Source organism: Pelobates fuscus, chromosome 12, assembly GCF_036172605.1.
Source record: "Pelobates fuscus isolate aPelFus1 chromosome 12, aPelFus1.pri, whole genome shotgun sequence".
Classification (NCBI taxonomy): Eukaryota; Metazoa; Chordata; class Amphibia; order Anura; family Pelobatidae; genus Pelobates; species Pelobates fuscus.
In genome coordinates, this window is record NC_086328.1 from 121,196,610 (window position 1) to 121,223,249 (window position 26,640).

Sequence of the window (26,640 nt, forward strand, 5' to 3'; positions counted from 1 at the left end):
ACTTCTGGAATAAAAGGGAATCTTGATGGAATATTTCCGTCATGTGTCCTTAAGGGGGTTAAGTAAATATTTCTGTTTATAAACACTCTCTTCTACTCTGGTAAAGGGACATTATAGTCACTAAATAAATTTTAGCGTAATGAAGCAGTTTTGGTGTATGGTTCATACCCCCGTAGTCTCACTGCTTCATTTTCTGCCATTTAGGAGTTAAATCACTTTGTTTATGCAGCCCTAGCCACACCTCCAAGCATGTGACATGTGCATCCTTCCTAAACACTTCCTGTAAAGACATCTAATGTTTACACTTTTATTTCACAGTCTGTCTAATATAGAATTTCTCATCTCATGCTCTGTTAATAGATTGCTAGACTCAACAGGAACCTCCTGCATGTAATTAAAGTTAACTTTACAGAGCAAGAAATAAAAACTTGTTAAGTAAGTGAAGTTCTGAAAATTAAACTACATATTTTTTTCATGTTGATTGTGTGAATCACAGCCAGAAAAGGTGTGGCTAGGGCTGCAGAGAATTAAGCAGTGAGAATGCAGTGTCATGATCTATTCACCAAAACTACTTCATTAAGCTACAATTGTATTGGTGACTATAATGTTCTTCTAAGAGAAATTATTCTAAATTATCTTATTTTTTTTTTTTTTCCTATTGCAATTTACAATTTTTTCCTTCTTATATAATAGTAACTGTCATTCCAAAGGTCTAAAGTTGAAATACCACATTTTTGAACTTGTATTGTTCATGTGACAATGATCTCTTGCCTTTAAAAAAAAAAAAAAAAAATTATATATTTTGTGTGTGTGTTTTGACTTATTTAACCCGCATTTGAGGTATTCATCAAGGTGAAATTTGCAGCAAAAATATATAGTTAAGTTAGGTGGCAACATAAACTACTTAGCAAGCAAAGCCATCTTATTTATGATCTGTGTGTTCTTATCATTCTTTTTGTGAGTTTAGTTTTGCAGTGATTTGTATGAAATTGTGAGGAGCCATCTTACCGGTACACCATACGTCAATTGCCTGCAACCAGAGTAGAATTTAACCGTAAGGTGAACCAAAGTGGCTGCCTAGGGCCCATTGGTTAGACAGGGGGGCTGTCATTAATTCCTATATGAAGAATGAATCAGGGGAAGGGGGCTGATAACCTGTTTAGGGTCACGTACGTCCTTCTTTCCCTGCAATTTAGGTTTACATATTTACCAACATTACGTCCCCACTGACATCAAAACCACAACTTCACACTCTGCATTGCAGGCAAATTGGTGCAGGTAGTACTTGAAAGTCTAGTACTGTCCATTTCAATACAGAGTCACTGCTGGCAAACTGCTATCTTTCCACTGGATTATTTCATGTTTATGGGGAACAAAATGAATAGCTGCGCCTGAGATTGCCTGTATCTAATTATTTCCCCAAAAAGTTCTTAAATTGAAATTAATTGAAAATGCATTTATTTTTTATTTTATTTTTTCTGGATCTTTAAACTGTTGTTTTCTTGTGTGGTTATTGAAAAAGTTAAACTGTCACTTTCTCTAAAGCTTTTGGGTTGTTTTTCTTTTTTTTTTTTTTTTTTTTTTGTTGTATTAATTGGTAAATAGTATTGATTATATATATTTTTTTTTTACAAGACATTTAAATTAAATAACACTGGAGGGGAAAAAAACAAAAACTTGTTTTGTCATTCTGATTCCTTTTTGAGAACCAAACGCACTTGAAAATCTAGCAGTGGAATTCATCCTTAGGGGATGTGACAGGAGCACTAAATTCATGTGATTTGTGGTCATTTATCTGCTTGTCTCCTTTATCCTGAGCTGTGGTATGGCTGTACGTCAGCCTTCGCAAACTATTCTCTCTCTACTTTCCTTCGAGTGTTTCCCTTTCACCTGTTAGAGTACAGCTTGACTTCCAATATGAAACATCAATGGACTTATAGCCTGCTTCTCTGTCTCTCAATCCTTCGATCTTTGTGTTCCTTAGACCTCTTACAAGGTAAGTTGACTAACTTTATTAGCGCATTGCCTCCCGTTTACTGCTCTGCTAGAAACCAGAAGCCTTTTTTTATAGTATAATTTGTATAGACATTCACCTGTATGACTGCACAAAATCCAGTAATTTATTGGCGTGAGCTTGTGTTTTGTTCTAAAGCCAGGAGCTGCTTGCTGCTGTTTGCCACTGATGCAGGGGTTTAAAGAGCCTTTAATTCTAAAGCCTGTTATACAGGTGAACAAGGGAGAATACAATTTGGCAATATGGAACATGCAGAGTGCGTTCGGGGAAATTAAAAGGTGATTCATTGTGTACTTAGTAACTGAGTACAGGCAAGTGGTATGAAAAAAACGGTCTATGGCTGATGGGAATAAATGGACTATGCGGTATTGAGGAACTAAGGTAACCTGAAAGTCACTTAGAATGTATACAGCCCCCACTTTAGACATTGTTTTAGGTCACCAGTCAGAAGCCAATTTTTACCGGAAGCCTAACTGTGCCAATACCGATAAGAATTTGCATCCTTATTGTGCAAATTGACAGATTCTACACACCAGAGTCCTCTAGTAACTGAACTGCTGGGCAAATCTTTTTAACCCCTTAAGGACCAAACTTCTGGAATGAAATGGAATTATGACATGTCATGTGTCCTTAAGGGGTTAAATGAAAACCCCATGTGTATAAGATGACCTGTAGCAGTTTATTTTTAATTTTAGTAGTTCATAAAAGAGGTAATACAACAAAAATTCATATAAAATTCATAGATTTCTTGTATGTTTCTTTTATATGCGTGATACTTAAACTTAAAACTGAAGTTATGTCAACTCAGGATTTCAGAGCAGGTTACTTTTTTTTTTTTTTTAAACTTCCCCTCTTTCTCCTTCCCCTTCTATTTCAACTTTGTATGATCTGTATATTTAACTTAATAGTTGGAAGTTATTAGCTCAGGTGAAAACAAACGCAATCATTTAAGTTTGATTGTAAATCCTCCAGTAATTTTAGTGTTCTATAGTTCTCTCTGTTTGCGTATCTGTATCTCACACTGAGCTGTGTTTATGTTCACCAACAATTCAAACTGCGAAGATCAGATCGAGTTGGCATTTGCATTCATCACTTCTGACAGATCCTCTTAAATGAACTTTATGACAACCATCGATCATGTCTGCAGTAATTCATTGTTTGTAGCACAGAAACAATAGAACCACCATTTAAAAAAATAAAATTAAAAAAAATTAAGTGTTTTTTACAGGGTCTAGAACTGCCTAAACAGGGTTGGAATGATCTGAATTGGAGACATTTTGCATTTATATGAATTCTGATGAACTCTGTTACAGTCAAGTACTGTTTCTATTGGAAGAATTGTGTGGCCTGCATCTTTAAATCTGTGCACGTTTTTCTGGGTAAAATCAGTCCTCCGTCAATTACAACTAAAACTAAATTATGTTGCTCACATGATCCAGCACGATTAATAGAGAATAGCAATTGTTATTAAACCTAAATGAGCTTGTCAATAAGGCCTATCACAGTCATTTCTTGACAGGCTTATTTTGTACCTAAAGACATTTTATAAATAATAGCAAGCTACAGGAGCAATGCGTATCTGCAAACTAAACGTAATCTGATCAGACGGTCATGACCTTTACCGCGCCATTTTATTCATTTACTTGTTTTTCCTTGCTTTAGAATCCAACTTATGGTGTTCATAAAGCACAAGTGCATGTTTAAATGCTAGGTGATTCCCAGGATTCATCTAAACCACACTATGTTTCTCTGGCTCCTACAATCGGGTTATCAAGGTAGAAGATGTTAAGGTACATTATTACTGTTAATTCAGGATCAACCGAACTATCAGTCTTTTCTCCAAACTGCATTTACTGAAGAGTCTGTTCTGACAAATATGTCATTGTCAAGATGCCTGCCTATAGCAAGGTATGCATTTTGGGATTAACTTTACTTATAGCCCTTAATGCCCCTACCCCTTAATACCCCTGCCCCATGTCATTAATGCCCCTACCCCTAATCCTTATTACCCCTACACACAGTGTTAATAACCCCTAGTTCTTAATACCCCTACCCCTATGGTGTTAATACCCTTACCCCTACAGTATTAATACCCCTGTGCTGGGGTAGGGGTATTAAGGACTATGTGTGCTGGGATAGGGGTATTAACACTGTGTGTGTAGGGGTATTAAGGATTAGGGGTAGGGGCGTTTATGACATGGGGTAGGGGTATTAAGGAGTAGAGGCATTAAGGGCTATAAGTGCCCCAAGTCCTTCACTTACCTTTAGTGAGATGGGCTTTCCAAGTGTTCTTCACTTGCTTCAGTAGAGCAGCGACCAGTCCAAGATGGCTGTCGCATTTCTCGCCGCTCAGCACAGAATGCGGCGTCCACGTATTCTATGTCTATGGGCAACACTGTGCGCCCCCCAGGCAACAGCCCAGCATGCCCGTGAGGAAAGACGGCCCTGCATATACCCACTCCTGACAATTAATTCATGTCCTATACAGACCCTCCGACAGGCTGAATCGCAAGGGGCATACAAATTTAAAAACAAAAGCTAGAGTAGCCTAGACAGGGCATGAGCTTATGAGATCTGTAACGGTAGGTACATGGCCCCCTTGAGCCCAAGATAGCCTCCTACCTGGATGAAGGCTCTAATCTGTCCGATGACCTGACTCTGTAACCGGAGGACTCATACTTACCGGCTCCCCTTGTGCTGGCGCCGCCTCAGCCGGACTTGTCCCTGTTCACAAAGGCTGTTATGCAAGACCTACTGACAGATCTCAGGCGAAATATGCAGACCAATGTGGCTGACATGCGGAAGGATATACAAGGCCTGACAGGCCACATTGGAACAGGAATCCTGGGACAGCACTAGTCAAGTTTTACAACTACATCAGGAATGGAAGGCTCAGAAACAACAGAACCTGGCATTTAAAAAAAGTTTACGGCATTGGAAGACTCATGGCGAAGCAGGAATTTTAAGATCCCAGGATCAGGTTTCAGATAATGTTCCAGACACAGAGCTGCTACACTTCCTGCTGTGCCTGATCTTGAGGTTTCAGAATGGAAGGCATAAAGCAGTGGCAATGGACGTTATTCGGGGTCTCGCCCCATACATCTTTGAAGGCATGACCCTAACCTTCTACACCGATCTCTAAGGAGGGCCCATGGCATGGCGTAGATCACTCCAGCAATTTACCTCCCTCCGCAAGCACAACATTCAATACCGGTGACGCACCTGTTACTATGGAGAAGCCACATACCCCATCAAGGATCTACAGGAGGCGAAAGGCTCTTCTGATAACACTTCATCTCACACAGGACTCTCTAACGCTGCCTCAATCAAGTAAAATAAGTAAATGATCACTTATCAATCAGCAAGATTTCCGGTTCGCAGGTGTCTTTTATACAGGGGCTGAGATTAGGAGCACTCTCTTAAAGGGAGTGCTCATAATCTCAGCTTGTTACCTGTATAAAAGACACCTGTCCACAGAAGAAATCAATCAGATTCCGAACTCTCCACCATGGCCAAGACCAAAGAGCTGTCTAAGGACGTCAGGGACAAGATTGTAGACCTACACAAGGGTGGAATGGGCTCAAGACCATCGCCAAGAATCAAGGTGAGAAGGTGACAACAGTTGGTGTGATTATTCGCAAATGGAAAAAAAACAAAGTAACTGTCAGTCTCCCTCAGTATGGTGCTTCATGCAAGATCTCACCTCGTGGAGTTTCAATGTTCATGAGAACGGTGAGAAAACAGCCCAGAACTACACGGTAGGATCTTGTTAATGATCTCAAAGCAGCTGGGACCAAAGTCACCAAGAAAACAACTGGTAAAATACGCTGTGAAGGTCTGAAATCCTGCAGTGTCCGCAAGGTCCCCTTGCTCAACAAAGCACATGCCCATCTGAAGTTTGCCAATGAACATCTGAATGATTCAGAGGAGAACTGGGTTAAAGTGTTGTGGTCAGATGAGACCAAAATCAAGCTCTTTGGCATCAATACAACTCGTCGTGTTTGGAGGAGGAGGAATGCTGCCTATGACCCCAAGAACACCATCCACACCATCAAACATGGAGGTGGAAACATTATGCTTTGGGGGTGTTTTCTGCTAAGGGGACAGGACAGCTGCTCCGCATGGGACCATGTACCATCAAATCTTGGGTGAAAACCTCTTTCCCTCTGCCAGGGCATTAAAAATGGGTCATGGATGGGTATTCCAGCATGACAATGACCCAAAATACACAGCCAAGGAAGCAAAGGAGTGGCTCAAGAAGAAGCACATTAAGGTCCTGCAGTGGCCTAGCCAGTCTCCAGACTATAATCCCATAGAAAATCTGTGGAAGGAGCTGAAGGTTCGAGTTGCCAAATGTCAGCCTCAAAACCTTAATGACTTGGAGAAGATCTGCAAAGAGGAGTGGGACAAAATCCCTCCTGAGATTTTGTGCAAACCTGGTGGCCAACTACAAGAAATGTCTGACCTCTGTGATTGCCAACAAGGGTTTTGCCACCAATTACTAAGTACTTACTCCACTCATTGACATGCAAATCAATTAATAACTTTATTGCCATGCTTTTTTCTGAATTTTTTGTTTAATTATTCTGTCTCTCACTGTTAAAATACACCTACCATTAAAATTATAGACTGATCATTTCTTTGTCAGTGGGCAAACATTTAAAATCAGCAAGGGGTCAAATACTTTTTTGCCTCACTTTTTTTGCCAAACTGAAAATGGAATTAAAATGGATTTTTTTTTTTTTTTTTTTTTTAATTCAAAATTTTGGCCTAGTGCTTGAAATTCACTTTGAATGGCATGTGTATGTTTTATTGATATTTACACATTTCCATTTGAGCCCTCCGGGATGTCAACGCATTGTAATAATATGGCAGTTACTGTAATGTAGACTAGAGGAATGTGGAAAGGAATCTCGTTCAACATATCTCAAAATTTACACTAAGATCGTGTGCTTTAGCAGGCTGTACAGTCACAGCATAATCTCGGGAAAAAAATCTAGATAATACGTTTTTATTGGTGCCTTCGAGCGGAGCTAAAAATTATTTTCTGGGGGGCGGAGCCTGCTACCAGACCTGAATGGACGCCATTTAGTTTAGCTCCCAAATTCCCAAACTCAGTCCAGACAAAATCACCTTTTCCAGCGCCCATCCAGCCTTGCCACTTACCGCACGGGCACAAGCATAGTCAGCTGTACCACCCGATGCCTTTTTTTCAGCCGCAACGGCTACAGAAGAGGAGACGCAAAATCGGGGCCTACCTCACGCCATCGAGCCCCGGCCTCGCGGAAATCCTACGCGGACACCCGGTGGAACTCGGGGACTCCGACTATTCGTGGGAACTACCCTCCATACCTGCGCACACACCAGCCATGGGACGCCGATCCCAAAAACCGCAAGGTACGCCTGGGGACAGGGATATTGGGACCATGCTACAACGGCCCACTACCTCTAAGCCACCCACCATGCCAGACAGGTCAGACCTCGCCCGGGCGCCCGACACAGCCCATCAGAGCCCCAATCTCACTGGCCTGTCCCAGAAAAGACAGCCGGACAAGGCACCCAGCATGAGACAGCCTGATCCTGCCTCCCCTGAGCTCCTCCAGACACCACCACCTGCAAGGCCCCAAATCCCAGACAGCCTGGACTCTGACTCCCAGGTACACTCCCAGCCCCTGCAGCAGCTAAGTGCAAACAGTATAATATTGCACAGACCAGACTCCCCAGGGCCTTCACAAGTGCCACAAACACATCCACTGGAGCCCACAGATGATTCAGCTCCAACCACCAAACGAGACCTCAAAGTTCTCCTGGCAGAGATCCACAAACTCCTGGCAGCTGACTCAGCCACCCTCAAGACTGAATTACGCACAGTCGCAGAACGGGTTAAAACCACGGAGGAAGAAGTGGTGACAGTGCACACTCACATGAACCAAATGGAAGACAACATCAGACAAATTCAGCAACAACAAACCTACCTGACAATTAAAATGTCAACAATAGAAGACCGGCAACGCCGTTCCCATATTAAAATCAGGGGCATACCCATGGTGATTTCTGCCAACGAGCTACCACACTATGTCAGGCGCCTCTTGAATACAGTGTTACCACACTCACTCGCAAGGAAAATCGTGACCGACGGGGTATACCGCTTACCTAGCGCCCCACACATAAAAACTCCACCGGCCAGAGATGTCATCTTCAAATGTGTCTCTGTACAAGATAAAATACAAATAATGGCGGGGCTGAAAGGCAAGACACCACTGCTATTTGAAAACTCCTCATTAACATTCTTCCAGGACCTGTCAAAAGCTACCCTCCTGTGGCGCAAATCCTACGGACCGATCACCACGCAGCTACGCTCTGCGAATATAGCCTACAGGTGGGGCGCTAACGGAACTTTGGAGATAACACACAATAAAACCACTCATGTACTGACCTCAGTAGAAGGAGCAACACCCCTCCTGGATACCCTGGGACTGTCTAGACCTGTGAACGCTACACGGCACAGACCTCAGACGACGGCCGGGGACCCAGCGAACATCGCCCTGTCCGAGCCAGAACTCAACGGATTACAACACCCCGTCCCGTGACCGGTGTGGACTGACACCACCAGTCTTCCCAACCCAACAGTGGCAAACCCTTCCTGTTTGGACATTAATGTTTATTGCGTTTGATATTGCTATTTGCCCTTTTTTTTTTTTTTTTTATATTTTCCCTTTTTTTTTTTCCTCTCTCTTTTTCTTTTCTTTTGTTTTATAATACACTTCCTACAAACGTTTTACGCTACACTCAAGCTTCACCACCATGGGTCCAAGGCTCACTAACCCCACACTAGAGGGCCACAAAATGGTTAGCACCACAAGAATCAACACAACCTGTGCCCGCACACTTGGCGTCCACACACTCAAACCTCCCCTCCCCCCGCTGCCCCCTTGGTTAGGGGTACTCAATCGATGCGAAAGCACCACCTGCGACTGACTCCCTCACTAAGCTCCACACAAAGAGCTAGACTCACGAACACGGCCTAGGCGCAACACAGGCACATCATAACTACACCAACTCACCATTGTCCACACGGAGCGCCAACACCAACAGACCCGCAATCCGCAAGTACTGCCACCAAACATCCAGCTTCACCCTACTCACGAGGGTATACAAAACATACGGACACACCTAGATAGTACAGCATACACAGTTCCATATGTTGATGTTATTTCTGATTACGTTATTGCTTGACCCAAAATTTGGTGCAAAATTTAAACTATATTCTTTCAAAATGTTATTGGAGCACTCACGTGCACATCTGTCTGTGAAACTCAAATATCCTGCACCACAAACGAAAAAAAAAAATTTAAAAAAAAAAAAAATAAAAATTATTTGCTGTCTATTGGCAGATGATTAATATGCAAAAATGGAAGATTTGTTAAAGTGTCAAAAGTTTTATGGTGTATTTTTGGCACAATTTATTAAATCTGTCTGATATTTAATCAGTTGCTTTTTTTTTTGTGCCCAAACAGTCATTTTTGAATAGACACAATTTGTTTTCTAAAAATGTGGGGGGTTTTGTGGCAAAGCAACAGATTTATTTTTTTTAACATGGCATATGTAACTTTTCTGAAATGGAAATTGCTGGTGAAACTGGCAGAATTTACCATTTAAAAAAAAAAAAAAAAGTCCGTTTTTAGTGATCAAAATAATGACAAAATTTTACTTTTTAGAATGCTTTGGCCACGATTCCATACTTGAAATGAAACTGATTTAATTTCCTTTTTTTGTCTACATAATATTTTTTTTTCTCAGTTCCTTTGAGAGGAGTTAAACATCACTGCTGTCTATTATATTAAAATAAAAACACACCCTAATACAATAGACACCACCTCTAATAACACCAAATCACCGGTTTAACTCCCAAAACACCATATTCAAAATAAAACAAATGGTGTGGTGTATAGAACATGCAATATAGGATCAAAAGTCCTCGTCATGGTTTAAGTGAGGAGACCAATGGAGCTAAAATGGTAAGTAATCCTTATATGCAATGCCAATCAAATGATGATATAGCAGAGATATCGACACATATAGTGTGAAACCATTTACGATGGGTGTAATGAATAATACACTCACAAACACCAAGCCACCAAAGTGGCTGAAATAGTTCGTAGATAGGTCCCAAAGACAAGTTCCAATGGCGGGGACTGTGTCCTAGAGGTTCCTCACCAGCCTGATGCAGGTCCTGATTCCTGGCATAAGGTGCTATTCCTCACTGGTACAGTCCCAAGCCTGAAGTATGGAAGCTTAATGTCCGACTGGTTTCGCCTTTTTACTGTATATTATTGGCCGATGAGTAATATGCAAGGGGGAAGATTTATTAAATTGTCGCAATGGTTTTATGGTGCATTTTAGTGTAATTTATTCAATCTGTCTGATATTTTATCAGTTGTTTTTTTGTTTTTTTTTTCTGCCCAAACAGTCGTTTTTGAATAGATACCATTTAAAAAAAAAAAAAAAAAAAATTGGTGACGCAACAGATTTATGAATTTTCTTAGGATTTCTTTTGAACCGGGCATATGTAACTTTTCTAAAATGAAAATTGCTGTGAAAATGGGCAGAGTTTACTATTAAAAAAAAAAAAAAATCAGTTTTTAAAGTACTTTAAAAAAAAAACAAAAAACTATCAAAATAATGACCAGACTTAAGCTATCACTTTGATCAAGATTCCATATTTGCAGTGAAATTGATTTAATTTACTTTATTTATTGTAGATACTTCCTATGAAGTAGTTATAACAACAGAAAACAATCTGACTTTTAAAGATGCCACAACCATCTGTGACAGCTATGATAAAGCAGCCCTGGCCAGTATGGTACAAGTCAGCACGGCGTATCTTAATGGACTTGAGGTTTGCAAGTAAGATTCACTGACGTGGATGTAAAATCATTTCTGCTACTAAAGGCTCCATATCTGTCTACTAAATGTATGTTTGAGAGCTAATCTAGGGATTGCCATGACTCGTATTAAAGTAAATATCACTCACTGCACTAGAAACGTCCCCTATCCAAAATCCATACATTTCCCAAATTATGTTTTGCCCTATGTGTGCTTAGATACTGTGATGGGAACATTGTAGCTACACTGGCCAAAATTATAAACGCAACACTTTTGTTTTTGCCCCCATTTTTCATGAGCTGAGGTCAAAGATCTAGGACTTTTTCTATGTGCACAAAAGGCCCATGTCTCTCAAATATTGTTCACAAATCTGTCTAAATCTGTGTTAGTGAGCACTTCTCCTTTGCCGAGATTATCCATCCACCTCACAGGTGTGGCATAGCAAGATGCTGATTAGACAGCATGATTATTGCACAGGTGTGCCTTCGGCTGGTCACAATAAAAGGCCGCTCTAAAATGTGCGGTTTTACTGTATTGGAGGGTTCCAGGGGGTGAGGGGTACGAAAAACCAGTCTTTATCAGTGTCCCCACCATTTGCCTCACGCAGTGCAATACATCTCCTTCACATAGAGTTGATTGTGGTCTGTGGAATTTTGGTCCACTTCAATGGCTGTGCGAAGTTGCTGGATATTGGCAGGACCTGGAACACGCTGTCGTATACGCCGATCAAGAGCATCCCAAAAATGCTCAATAGGTGATATGTCCGGTGAGTATGCTGGCCATGCAAGAACTGGGATGTTTTCAGCTTCCAGGAATTGTGTACAGATCCTTGCAACATGGGGCCGTGCATTATCATACTGCAACATGAGGTGATGGTCGTGGATAAATGGCACAACAATGGGCCTCAGGAGTCGTCACGGTATCTCTGTGCATTCAAAATGCCATCAATAAAATGCATCTTTGTTCGTTGTCCATAACATACGCCTGCCCATAACATAACCCCACTGCCATTATGGGCCACTCGATCAACAACGTTGACCTCAGCAAACCGCTCACCCACACGACTCCATACACACTGTCTGCTATCTGCCCTGTACAGTGAAAACCTGGAACACCTCTCCAAAGTGCCAGACATCATCGAATGTGAGCATTTGCCCACTCAAGTCGGTTACGACGACGAACTGCAGTCAGGTCGGGACCCCGATGGATTATCTCGGCAAAGGATAAGTGCTCACTAACACAGATTTAGACAGATTTGTGAACAATATTTGAGAAATAGGCCTTTTGTGAGATCAGCTCATGAAAAATAGGGGAAAAAAAAAAAAAAAGGATTGTGTTTATAATGTTATCATGTATATCAGCCATTGATTATCTAGCCATTTCTCTTTACTGGTATTGCAATATGTCCATTCATTTTTTTTTCTTCCATGAATGGGGATACATGCCACCAAGTAGACACTCCATCATAAAGGTGTTTATCAGAGAATATGACGGAACTTGCTATGGCATATACCAGGGGTAGGCAACCTTTTTAGCAGCACTGTGCCGATATAGGATTGTGATGTCCCGTAGCGTGCCGGTCCTATTTTTTAAAATCGGGGTGTGTATGCTGCTGTATTCTGCTTGTGCTATTTTTACTGTAATTGCTTTGTATCTTTATATTTGTGCGTATATGAGCTATTATATTGTATATGTTCATGAGTAGTTTGTGGTATCGTGTACCTATGAATGTGGGCTGTGTATGGGGGTTGCTTGTGGAATTGTGTGTGTGGATGGATATGAGACGTGTGTTTGGTGGTGTGTATATGTGTGGGGGCTGTTTGGAGTATTGCATGTGAGAGGCTTCATGTGGGGTTGTGTGCATGTGTGTGGATTGTTAGCGGGTTACGTTTGTGCGGATTGTGTGTATGTTTGTTTGTGGGCTGTTCGTATTATTTGCATGAGGGGAGGGTTATTGTGCATTTCTGTGTATATCTAGCAGTGTGGGTGGCTTCCCTAGGTTCCAGTGGAGACCAGGCTGGCCAGGTACAGGTGAAGGGCAGGAGCTGCAATATCTGCTGTGGGCTGCTCTACCACAGTGTGGATTCCCTTTCACAAGTTCTGTGAGGAAGTGATCTGAGGTCACTTCCTCTACGTGCTGCAATATATAAATTGAGGATTGTCCTTCACCACCTTTTCGTATTAGCAGATATCTGAAGTTTCACTGGGACTCCTGATAGGCCAGAGCCTGTTTGGCTCTAGCAGCCTTGAGTGCTGGGCAAAGACACCTTGAGTGCCGTGCATGGCACTAGTGCCGTAGGTCGCCTACCCCTGGCATATACCCACCTTGCAGATTTATACCATACAAGATCTTGTATGCATGTGAGTTGCATGGCTGCCCCCTTGATGTATTTGAGAGAAGGGGTGGGCTGATAGCTGCAGAGGGTTTTGTAAATCCTTGCAGTTATAAGCAACTCAATAGGAGCAGAGGAGCACCTTACACCATGTATGCTGTGCAAAGAGCACAGGTTCTAGTGTGGTTTTCAGATACCCTTTTAATTAAAACCAGTAGTAGTAAAGAAACTAAAGTAAACTACTTTTTATCTCCAGACCTAGTGATGTATTCCAGCAGTATAGTGTTCCCTTAAAGAGACCCGTTTTCCTTGCACTATAGCCTCCTGTAGTGCCCCCTTCCATCGCGCCCCCACTCCCGTGGTGCTGAAGGGGTTAAAACTTCCCTGAATCCAGCGCCGATGTCAGGCCCTGCCCATGCTCCTCCCCCACCGACGTCAGACCTAGTGTGCATGTGTGGCAGTTGTCGCATTAGGATTTCCCCATACGAAAGTATTATTCAATGCTTTCCTATGGGGAAAAATCTGACGCTGGAGGTCCTCATGCAGAGCAAAAGGTCCGTTTCGATTCCGGAAGTCCCTCTAGTGGCTGTCTGGTAATTATTGCAGTTTCTCAAAAAGGGACATGATACATTGCACCAGACTACTTCAATGAGCTGAATTGGTCTGGGTGCCTACAGTGTCCCTTTAAGAGGAGAAATAGAAACATAGTTTAATTTCTCCTCTTCTCTGTATGCTCTCTCTATGCTGACTGACCGCTGCTAAGAACAGAACTTATAACAATGGCCATCAGGGAGCTAAGATGGAGGCAACCACATGTAGAATAACAAATAGTGGATTTCTGCATTTAATTCCACATTTCCATTTCATATATTTGTTAAAGGAACTCTATAGGGTCAAAATCACTAACATGTGTTAAAAACATACTTTAAGTGGCTGGTCCTCCCTTTCTCTCCTTAGAAAGGTAATAAACATACTTTTATTCCAGCACCACTCGCGTCTGCAGGAGCTGGCCCGGCCACCTCCATGCAAAGCCCAAGGAAGCACATATATGTCTGTCTGATGAGTGGCCACTAGGGGTATTACTAGGCTGTAATGTAAATACTAGCTTTTCCCTGAAAAGGCAGAGTTTACATTAAAATGCATGCAGGGACATACTATACTTACCATAACAACTACATTAAGCTTTAGTTTTTCTGGCGACTATAGTGTCCCTTTAATATAGAGATAAGTAAATGTAACGAATCACCTGGTAACCCGACCGGTTATCTCCGCTGATTCCCTTCCTTCAGCTGATCAGGAACCATTAAGGAACTGGACAAAACACAGCTCTGGAGGTTACAACACTGACCATCTTTTTTTGGAACACACAGCTTTTATGCACAGTCACCCGCAGGGGGTCTCCATTCAGTACAACACAACCCCGGGCATGAGGGGGCCTGCTCTGGAAGATACCTACCAACAACACATAGGGACACACATTAAAACACATTACATACAGGGGGATAAGCATTGGGGCTTGGTGCCCTGGGAAGGGGTCACACAGATAAAACCTATACAACTAGATAGCCCCGGACCCATCTGGGATCCCTGCAAATAGCGGGGTGATCGGATGTACAGAGCCCGAGAAATCATCTAAAGTCTGGGGCTCGAGGCTCTGTACATCCCCGAAATTAGTTCCATTGAGTTGCTTGGTTTAGTCCGGCAAATTTAAACTTTGCGCCTAAGCCAAGCAACAGCCAATCAGCTGAAAGGTGACAAACCAAATCGCGCCAATCAGCACGCAGGGAGCAGAGGAGTTTCACTGTCCAATCAGGCGAAAGGGCGTGAAACTCGGTTACACCAATCGGCGCTCGGGCAGGAGAGGGGATTAGCCGCTCAAACAGGAGAAAGGACACAAACCTCATTTGAAAGAGCGCTCCTCCTCTGATTGGTCGCCTGCGGCCTGCAGCACCCAATCAGCACCCATTCGTGCCAATCTATCAGGAGAATGGCGCAAACCCAGTTTGAATGGGCGCGCCCTCTCCCATTGGTTGACACGGACTTCCATGCGGCCAGCGAGACCCCTGTGGCTGTGTAGCCAACTCACAGCTCCTGGGATGCCGCTGGGGCTCACGACCTCCACTCAGGTAGCACCAGAGAGAGCAATGGCTTGGGCAGCTATGAACCCGTCCTCGTAGCTCGGGTTGAACAGTGATTATAGCTACATAAGGAGCAGGTAGAGTGATACCCGACACGGTGACCTAAAACAGTGTGAGCAGGCTGGTTCGGGATACGAATGCTGTCCCTGGTTGGCGTTCAGTTATACAAACCACCGGCCTCCCAGGGGAAGCATGCGCCGCTTGTTTCCCTTGTGGTTTGTGGTTTTCACACCTCGTTACAAGGTGTGAACGTTCTATACTAACATTCTAATTGAGGTATCGGGGTGGTCCCCATTCGGGAGACAAACGGACCCCGTTCGTATGTGCTCTCCCGAACGGGAAGCAGGTAAAACACACACACACATCACAATTACATGAGGTTTTTTGAAGTTGCAAATCTTCCACCATAATCAAGTAACATCACTTTAAGTTTCCAGATCTATTTTCATTTACCCTTTCCTCATCCAGCTGCACCAGAGAAATTACTTCTCATTTAGCCTTAAACTTACAATCCCCTTGTCATTTCTTCACAGATTCCAATTTGGTGAATAAATCCCTCTGCAATTTAAGTAAACTATTTTGACAGATAAAAGTTGATTTGTTTTTTACCTGTCTCTATTCGTAGGTGGGGCTGGGTGAGAGAGGAGGAGATAGTGATGCTCCGTCAGACACCCCTCCAACTGTGCGGGAACTCCAGTGTGGGTATTCTGTTAAAAGACTGCTCAGATATGGTATCCGAATACGCGTTTTGTATTACACAAAATGGTGAGTTTACTAGAATCCCTGAGACTCAAGTGTCTGTTTTGTTTGCACCTTATTTCATTGTTCAAAAGAAGTTTGTGGAGAGTCATAACTAGGTTTTGCAAGTCTTCCATTAGAATATAAATTCCATGTTTAGTGGCACTTGCGAGAGGTCTTTGCATATTTTCTGAACTCCCCCTTTCCCAGAGGGTGATATGCCTGCTGGAACTTCTGTGGCCTGGAGGCAATGGTAAAGGGAGGGATTCCTCCATTAAAGGGACACTAGGCAGCAGAACCTCTACATCTTAATGTAGTGGTTCTTGGGCATGTTGCGTGTCCCTGCAGGTGACAGGGTCAGCAGTGTTTACACAGCTGCCTAATGCAACTTCTAGGGGCTGTCACTCTGACAGTCACTAGAGGGACTTCCTGGGTTCGGTCCTGCAAAGATTGCAGGAGCGATGTTTAGGGGCTCCATGCTCTGCATGTAGACACTGAGCGCTACCCAAAAAGATGCATTGAAGCAATCTTAGGAGGGGTAGCAGCATGAAGACCGCCGCAACTGGGGAATATATGTAAGGTAATTAGCCTTTTTTTAATGCACGTGGAAAGAGCGAGTCAATATTCTATAGCGTTGGGAGTACATGTTTGAATTCCTAGCAGTATATAGTTCCTTTAAGCTCTTCCTTGTGTGATCCCATAATTTTCCTGGGGTCTGATGAAGCTTGCAAGCCAATGACTACTTTCATACCTTGGTCCCTCACTTGGTTTTGAATTACATGTCCCATGATGCTTAGCCAACACTCAGACTCACTGAGTTTTATGTGTAATGTAGTTTAAAAAAAAAAATTGGAGTGATATAGTTAGACATCACTACGCTGGGAGCAAAGCATGATCGAAAAGAGGACTAAACGAGAAAATTAATAATCATACAAAAAATCCATTTAAAAAACGACTTGATCCCAGGATGGATACAACAGGGCAGAAGACTAGTAATCTGTGACAAATTGCAGTGCCTCTATTACTTACAATTATATGTAAAAAAAACAGGGAAACACTCAAAGCACTATAACCACTGCAGCATGCTCCCACCCCTGCCCCAGTGTAATTCGTCAAACCATGTGATAACGGTTTCACTTCTAACGTGAGGTCCACCAGATACCCATTACTTCCTCCATATCGACGAAAAGCTCCTGTGTGGAGCTCCCGTTAGTTCTCCTGAGCTAATCTTGCTGATTGGCTGAAAGTGTCAGCTGATCTCTCTATACAATGAGCTAAGCCCTGCACCGCAAGGCTAAGTTCAATATAGAGATCTTCCGGCTCTCATACAGTTTAAGACCGGTAGCCAGCAGAGCCAAGGTAAGTTGTCAAAATGTGATCAAACCGTGCTGGAGTGCTTATGGTGCTTGCTTGTGGTTTTCCTTTAAATGATAAATAATTGTAACTTCGAAAGTCCTATCCATAATGAGACAACTAATCGTGTGCCCTCAAGTGGGAGTTCACGTGTGTCCGGTCTTAGAGCTCCACTAAGAATATACGACTAAGAAAAGGAGGCTTGGAATGCGATGTACTCCTGGAAAGAGAGGAGATTGCTGACACCTGAATCCAACTATCCAGCTGATGAAGTCAAAGGGCAAACATGTTCTGGACTGGACTACTATATATATATATATATATATATATATATATTGAATTTTGTAAAGGATTTCCTTGTATTTACCTGTACCCATTCGGTTATTTCCTCTCCCTGCTAGTTAAGTGACTGTAAAGTATTCATTGTTATTTCTGTGTTCGGGACATTTATTCGTTCTACCGAACGGAGACCACCCTGGGTAGCAATCAGAACTTAGAACACCAAGTAACCACGAAAACCGCAAGGTAATTGAGTGCTTCTAGGTGGCCGCCATTCGGCATACGAACACGTGGCGAGAACAAAGGATGGCGGCCATCTTAGATCTCCCGAACTTGGTCAGCGGGACTTACTCGTGGATTGCCTGAAACCATTTTCGGCATGACAAACACACGAACACCCGGTCTCTATGGAAGTCCCGTCTGATTTCCACTTACAGTATCAAACTGGCGTTCGGGAGTTTCAATCAACCGAATGAGGGGAGCATTCATATGGAACCAGATGCTGTATAACTGTGGTAGTTTTCATGTAATTCCGCACGAATGGAGACCGGCTCTTGCTACCAATTTCATGGAACTCTAACTCGGATACAACCACATGGCGAGCCGGTCAAACTTCCACATGATGCGACACGAAAACTACCAAACGGATTTTCATGAAATTTGGATATGTTACTCCTAGTATCCTCAGCTACCCAGGGATTTTTATATTTCTATGACATGTAGAAAGTATATTTTGAAAAATGTGGAAAATTGTTAATGTTTCTGGCCAGCAGATAATTGAGTTTAGTATGTTGCTGAAACTCTATTATCTAGCCTGGCCCAGAGGAGGAGCTTGTATTGTATAAATTAAATTCCGGTTGCTTCCAGTAAATCAGCCTTGTTCCAGCATTAAGCTTTGGCTCATGTGTGGATTATTTGGCGATACCAGCGTTATTTTACCCTGTGGATTATTGTTGTTATTCTGCTATTGGGAAAAAGGGAATACTGGACGGTGATACAGATTACTACCGTCACAACTTTTAAATAGAATTTTAACTGTTTTATGTAGAATAGATGTTTGCACTCAGTGCATATATCCTACATTTTGGTTCCTTATTTTAAACAAAGAATTTGGTGTGACTCTCAGCCACACAAACGCAGAAATTGAGCCCAATTTAGAGGATCCTCATTTGTGAGTACCCTGTTTTATACTTTATATGTATATAATCGCATTGCAATACTACTCTATGTGTATACCCCTTTGAGTTACATCATCTGATTATCCGTGAAACTACCAAGGAGGTAGAGACAAGAGCTTGGTGCATTAGCTCTTAAATGTGTGAGTGTCCCTTTGTGATTTTTATACATAATTATTGTTAAAAAAAGGTTTTACACTATCAAGTTTTTATCTCTCCTACTCTGAGGACATTGGGAGATTTGAAAAAAACAAAACCTTACACTATACTAATAAGGTATAAAGTGAAATATTTTCATATTCACCAGATCACGTAAATAAGCACTGCACTATATATTTACGTGATCTGGTGAATATGAAAATCAAACAGGGCACATAATCATGTGCCCTGTTTGATCCTTTGGGCTCAAGTAATTTAAAATGTGTTTTTTGTAAGATTATTATTTTTCTCTCTTGGCCCCGTTTTGAGGGATGCAGTGGTTATGGGGCTTGGGGTTGTACATCAAAAGTGAAAATCAGGTGAAAAATAGAAAAAGGAAATACGATTTCAGGTTGTAGGGCCGAAGCTCGCAGGTACAAATGCTCAGGTGAATTCCAAGGTCTGGTTAGGGCCTCTTACTTTTCTTAAGGCAAATACCTGCATGTCTTTACAAACTTTAATGAGCAAATAGTGTTCGACTTTCGGTGAGCAATGTAGCAAAGTCTCTTGCTAAAACAATTACTCTGTAAAGGCAGGATACTTTTTTTTTTTTTCATTTTCTGAGTTTAGATTGCATGTATTAACGGGGGCTGTATTAACACCTTGCTGTGTATGATGTTATTACATGAAGTGGAGCACTTTGATCCATGCATTAACTTGATAGAAGCATGGTTGGGGGGGTTTAACAGTTTGGTAAAAGAGGTTCTAAACATGATGCAGAAGATCATCTATCAGTTTGCACAGGTCTCTGCTCCCAAACTTGCTGTTTATTGAATAGGTCCCACAATAGCAATCATCACTGACACCTTATTGTAAAGTAATTGAGGTATTCAGTCATTATATTGTGTATTTATGGAGTCTTGTCTTAGGGATCAAAGGGTTGGATTACAGTAGATATCCACACAAATACCTGTATATCTCATGCACAGAGAGATTGAAACACTCTTCATATTGTTGTGTGAGGCAGGGCCGTATTAAAACAATGGGGGATTGCCAGAATATTCTTACAGATTCAGCCCAGACAAGGAAATCGATGTTCTTTCTCTCTTAAGCTTTTTTTTTTTTTTTGTTCTTCTATCCACCAGTCATTTAGTGTCCTCTCTCCACCTCCATCTCCTCCTTCTAGAGTAACTGAATATTGGTGTCCACTGGAACAAGTGACTTTAGATTTAATACTTTTTTTATTAGGATAACTTCCTTTTTTTTTTTTTACAGTACAATGACAAAAAAAAAAACATTCATAAATATGCATATATCACTACATACATATACATTCGCCTGAGAATATTAATGACACGACAGGGCTCCCTCCCCCTTGCAGTCCGTACGCCTTACGGTCTACGTCATCACGGCTCCTCCTCCTCTGGAACAAGTGACTTTATATTAGGGTATCGCATGCTAGGTGTTTAAATGGTCTGTTTTTATAACTGAATTATATACAAGGGACTTGCCTGGTTAACCTATATTGTTAGGAGTCTGTTACATGTGGCTTAATCACAGCCATCACTAAGAGGTGCGGACCACACGGATTGACACCATTGGGGGGGTAAAACCAACAGGGCTGGCGCTACCTTAAGGTAATATGGGTGTTGCCTATGTAGAGGGTGTTGAGTCCCTTCATGGGCCAGTGCTGTGTCTCTTCATGGGCCGGTGCTGTGTCCCCTCATGGATTGGTGAAGTATATCAAAGATCTCTCTCACCGGGTTAATGCACCCATGGTTCGGGAGGTCAGAGAGCTTCTTGTCTGCACCTTCTAGGGTGCAGACCATGCATATCCCTCTCGTGAGCTTCAGCACGATCACTTATAGTATTGGAGTGTTGCTATGGTAACACGCAACAACACTCTGACACTATCAGTGAGCTAGCCGAAGGTGCAGGCCAGAAAATCTTATATGGTCTGATATGGCCTGAGGTCCACCGGGGGGGAAAGTGACACCATGAGTCCCTGCATCCCCGCACTGGTTGACATTAACCCTGATGCTCCTCAATTATTTTCCAGCCTTTTTCTTTGCTGCGTTTTCTGCATAATGCCAGTTGTTTGGTAATTTTATTTTTATTTTTTAACCAATAGGCACCAGTTGTCTGTCTCTCTCACACATCTATAAAACCAATGCATTATATATGCATTTTTGGAAGTCTAAATTAATTTTGTTATGTGCTATTTTCCTCCCATGCATTCAGGAACGTCCAATGTGCTGTACGATATTTCCCTTGGACCCCTAAGCTCGTCTTATGAAAACGCAAGCATTATTTGCTTACTAAATAGAAGTCACATTGCTACGCAGGCGGAGATCGAAACAAGTATCCACAGATTAACATATAATAAGTAAGGGCCAACTTTTCATTTCTAAGTCTGCGTATTGTATTAATTGTACATAAATCTATTACCTGTTTCTTTTCCAAATTTTAATAGTAATAATAATAATAATAATAATAGTAATGATTTAAATAGACTGTGTTTCTTCTTATATGATTCCTTATCATGGCTACTTTTTTGTTTTTTTTTATTTATTTTCTCAAATTTATTTATTTTTTAGAATTTTTATTTACTATCTTAATTTTTTTAAACTTAGTACGAGAACAATCTAAAAAGAAAAAAAAAACATATATTGGTATAGTAATTGCATTGTGGGAGATGGTGGTACATATGAAGATGGCACTTGTAGTAACAGAATACAGATAAATGAGAAAATGTTCATTGAAGAGATACTCAGAGTGGTCATAACTAACGATAAACATTAAAGAACCACTATAGGCACCCGGACCACTATAGGTCCCTTAGTTTCAACCCTCCAGCTAAAAACAGCAGTTTCAAAGAAATTGCTATGTTTACATTGCAGGGTTAATCCAGCCTTTAGTGGCTGTCTCCCTGACAGCCACTAGAGGCCGCTTTCGTCATTCTCAGTGAGTAAATCGCACTGAAATGACGCTGGACGTCCTCACGGAGTCCAGCGTCACATAAGATCCCCATTGGAAAGCATTGAGTAATTACTGTCTGCGGCTGCCTCTGTGTGTATTACTGTGTGTATGACTGCCTCTGTGTGTCTGTGTGTATGACTGTCTACCTGTGTGTGTCTGTGTGTATGACTGTCTGCCTGTGTGTGTCTGTGTGTATGACTGTCTGCCTGTCTGTGTGTATGACTGTCTGCCTGTGTGTGTGTATGACTGTCTGCCTGTGTGTGTGTATGACTGTCTGCCTGTGTGTGTGTATGTGTGTATGACTGTGTGTGTGTCTGTGTGTATTACTGTCTGTGTCTGTGTGTATGATTGTGTGTCTGTGTGTATGACTGACTGTGTGTGTGTGTGTGACTGTCTGCCTTCGTGTGTCTGTGTGTGTGTGTATGACTGTCTGCCTGTGTGTGTGTCTTCCTGTGTGTGTGTGTGTGTGTGTCTTCCTGTGTGTATGGCCGTCTGACTCTGTGTGTGTGTGTGTGTGTGTCACATACAACCAATACACGCATATCACACACTGTTCATACACCCATTACAAATATCACACATAGCATACATATCACACACAGTCATCACACCTACTATCACATACACAGACAACACAAACATTACAGCATACATGGATGGCGGGGGGGGGCGCTGTGAAGATTTTTCGCACAGGGCGTCTAAATGCCTAAGGCAGGCCCTGCGCGCGCCTCTGGCTGTGCATGCGCATTCGGCTCCACTCGGGAGCTGACGTCAAACTTCAAGTCTCCATACAGAGATCTGAGTTTCTGACCAAGCGACATTAGGAATCATCAGAGACTTTCGTTAAAAAGTCATTCATCAGCCTGACCTTGTGGATGCTTTATTTTTATTTTTTTTATTTTTTTTGTGGTTAGGGTCCATTGGGATATTGTAAAAGACACGAAGAGTCTGTCCAATATTCTTGGTTGGTCTGTTCATACTAGGTGCTATACTATGTATACTAGGGGTAGGCATCCTTCGACACTCCAGATATTGTGGACTTCATCTACCATCATGCTCTTACAGTCATAATCCTGGCAAAGCATCAGGGTATGATCCACTATATCTGCCGTGTCGAAGGCTGTATACATTTGATATGTACGTATATGTAAATACTACTACATATACTATACATACTATCTATAACTACCCATGTTTTGCATTTCATATATTCATTGAACCCCTGACCAGTTTGCTCAATTTTCTGTTTCTATTAGACCTGCTTGGTACAACTGGGGAGTTGGTACCCTCACAACAAATGGGACATTTACAGGTCAACCATGTCGAGATCCAACGAGAAGAGCATCTGCCTACTGCTACAAGTCAAGTAAGTGCCTCGACTTTAACAGTTTTACTCGTATGACAAAAATGTATTTCTTTTGCCCGCCATTTACCCACTCCTGGCTAAATCACCAGTAATAAGTTGCCATCGGCCTGTCTGTACAGTATCGCAATATAAATTTTATATACACATTCCCACTTGATGTGGTATAAATCCGTAATCAGAGGTATATTATATTATTCTATTTCAGTTTTTTTTTTCTCTCTTGCTGCTCATATCCTTAAAGGGACACTATAGTCACCAGAACAACTACAGCTTATTGAATTTGTTCTGGTGAGTAGAATCATTACCTTCAGGCTTTTTGCTGTAAACACCGTCTTTTCAGAGAAAATGCAGTGTTTACATTACAGCCTAATGATAACTTCACTGGCCACTCCTCAGAAGGCTGTTAGAGATCCTTCCTGGGTCATGGCTGCCTAAAATGCATCCAAACATTCAGTGTCTCCTGACTGCTGAGAGGCATAAACAGGCAAGTGAGCACTATACTGTAAAACGAAGTCTAAAAACATCACAAGAAATTGGGAGACAGTGCTTTGCGTAAAAAAAATACAATTGTAAACATGAATATCACCTCCATATAGTGTCACCTCCATAGAGTATTTTAGAAATATTTTTAATTTTGTAGAGCTGAGAGCGATTATGAAACATCTTTTTTTTTTTTTGTCCATGTAATAGTAATAACATTTAACAAAACTTCACATTGTGTGTGGCTTTTACTAACTCCAGCAAAGAATTAAAATTTAAAGAGGGAGAAATTATTATTTTTATTATTATAGCCCTTATTAGCCTTAGGATGGGACATACAGTCTTGTTATTTAAAGAAAAAACACGTGGAAGAAAAAAGATGTAAGGAAGAGGGACACTTTTTTTTTTTTTTTGAACCCAGCTTATTTAGAACCCGTTTGCCTTCAGCCTATGAGCTTAATATTTTCGGGGAGCAGATATAAGCTTCTCACTGATGCAGCATTCACGCTTGTTCAGTAATTTACTCGGCAATGATGGCTTATGAGAGCTGGGGCAGTTTTGGCCAGCGCCCACTTCCAATTCTAGCCATCTAAAGTTGGACAGAGTTTTATGGATTTTGCAGAAACTACGCTTGCACATACTTTGAGTGACAGGCAATTAACCAGGTTTTAGGTGCCCCTCGAAATTTTTTTTTTTTTTTTTTATATATATAATGTTAAACCACCCACATTTATAGTGGCATAAAAACAAGGTTGCATGTGATGTCAGCTGCTTGAACAGCCAATCAGAATTTGGAATCCTCGATTTCTACAGTCTAGGGAAAAGTATGAACTAGAATGATTTTATTGTAATTATTTAAAACACTCAACACATCTTAAATAATATCTGTAACTTTACAAAATATATTTCCAAGTGCATCATTTATTGTTCATTACATAATTAATATGCTCATAACTGCTTACAAATAATGATGGTTTTTTTTGTTTGTTTTTTTTTATCTCCCGTTTGTCTGCCTTTTTGGAACCAGAACCCACCAGCCAAGGTAATTAAATGAGAAACACCTTAATCAGCCAATAGCATCACAAAGACTGGGGGCTATTTTCTGTAGTAGAGGAATGACTATGAGGCCCACAAAAATTTGGTGATCTACCCAACTACACATATCATTGTGAGGTCACGTCCCACTTTTCATGTAGGACGTTGCATGTAGTTGTAGAACTCATGCATGTTCTTGCTGAAGCCAGGATCTCTGTCTATTGTCCTGGAGAATTGAATGCAGTAGCGTAGGTGTACCCAAAAGGTAGTTCCCCAGATGTTTTGAAACTATAACTTCCATGATGCTTTGTAATCCTAAAAGCATGCAAAGCATCCATGGACGTTGTAGAACTGCAACATCTGGGGATCTACCTATTGGACAGCCCTGCAGTATAGAGTATAGAGTAGATTAGAGCTTGCTAGGATTTAACTTCATAACTTTGTGTCCTGAGCCGCACATTGCATGCAGTGCCAGACCACAATGGGGCATAGATTTACATTCACTTGTGATTTGGGGACTTGAGGTTTACATTGTATGAATATGGGGGTCACCACACGTTTAAAGGGCTATTTGTAGGATGCTCTCACAACAAACGTGCAAACCAGAGGAACAAGTTTATCACTTTAGGTTCACTCTAAATTCTTTTTACACAGATTGCACGTCTACGCTTATTACATCTATAGTTGCCTCGTCATGCTCTTCCACACTGTTTACCGGTATATTAGTGAACAGGTAAGCAGTATATGACAACATTTTGCATGTATTTGAAGTCACAACGATCTTGTACGATCCCTGATGTATTTTAGTATATATGCATTTCCAATTGAGTGTGGTTTGGTAGATGGTTAGAAATTCACTCAATATTTTTTTTAAAAAGTGTTTAAATCCACTTGGAACTCATCTGTATTGAATGCTGGTTAACTTTGAAAATTGGTGGTGTGTATGTGAAGACAAGTAGTAATACAATGAAAATGTAATTCTGATTGTGACTGATGTTGGGTTGGGTTGGGTTGGGTTGGATTGGTTAAAGAGACTTGAAATTCGCTCTTTGGCCTCTCTTTTAGGAAAAAGTTGGTATCGCTTTTCAAGAAAAAAAAACAAGCAGACACTACAGATGCAGCTTCCACCAGTGAATCTACAACAACCACGCAGTCCACCACACCTACCTACCAAGCCACCAGTGAGCAGAAAGACCTAGAGAACATCATAGCATCAACACAGTATACCTACACTCAGAATAAATCTGATGCGGTAGTTGAGAAACGTGGCCAAGTCGTCTACATCGAGAAGAAGGTCTACAAATCTCACGTCTACAAAAACCAGACCATTAATGGTGAGAACGAATGAGGAGCAAAGAACAATGATAAAATGGACTCTAATGAAGAACACCTAGACAGCAACACAAGACTGGTCACCGGTGACCGCAATCCTTTGGATTTCGGCAAGCACTTGTATCCCACTTTGAGTGTTGAAAAGGAACATAAGCCTTTCTGTGGGTTGGATCCATATACGATCCTACATTAAAGTCAAAGGAATCATTACTTTAAATAATAAGTTAATAGAAAATGTAAGCTCCGTGAATTAAACTTAAAAAGTAACCTTGGAGGGAAAAAAACAAATGAGCCGTCTGTTAAAAATAATCGACCTGATTCTACTTTAAAGTGTTATTTAAATATGTGTACACGTTCTCTTTTCAACACTTTAATAAAAAATAAATGTAATTAA

General features: G+C 41.5%; 1 protein-coding gene across 2 annotated transcripts; it reads left to right on the plus strand.

Annotated features, from left to right (window-relative positions):
- The first annotated feature begins 1,804 nt into the window (after positions 1 to 1,804).
- Positions 1,805 to 26,640, plus strand: LOC134578288 (uncharacterized). 2 transcript variants are annotated; one of them, XM_063437264.1, is made up of 7 exons: positions 1,805 to 1,996; positions 10,777 to 10,921; positions 15,997 to 16,136; positions 21,296 to 21,440; positions 23,290 to 23,412; positions 25,567 to 25,647; positions 25,980 to 26,640. In XM_063437264.1, the coding sequence occupies exons 1-7, from the start codon at positions 1,918 to 1,920 to the stop codon at positions 26,260 to 26,262; spliced, it is 996 nt and encodes a 331-aa protein (XP_063293334.1). In that variant the 5' UTR covers positions 1,805 to 1,917; the 3' UTR covers positions 26,263 to 26,640. The 2 variants fall into 2 exon arrangements, with proteins under 2 accessions (XP_063293334.1, XP_063293335.1); XM_063437265.1 differs by having other exon boundaries at positions 1,906 to 1,996; positions 10,777 to 10,913.

What these genes read in the sequence shown, in the direction of transcription:
- LOC134578288 (XM_063437264.1), top strand. Translation starts at nt 1,918, where the DNA reads ATGAAACATCAATGGACTTATAGCCTGCTTCTCTGTCTCTCAATCCTT. An exon ending in CACAGATTAACATATAATAA is followed by an intron (nt 21,441 to 23,289) that starts GTAAGGGCCAAC and finishes TGTTTCTATTAG; the next exon opens with ACCTGCTTGGTACAACTGGG. An exon ending in AAGTCAAGTAAGTGCCTCGA is followed by an intron (nt 23,413 to 25,566) that starts CTTTAACAGTTT and finishes TTCTTTTTACAC; the next exon opens with AGATTGCACGTCTACGCTTA.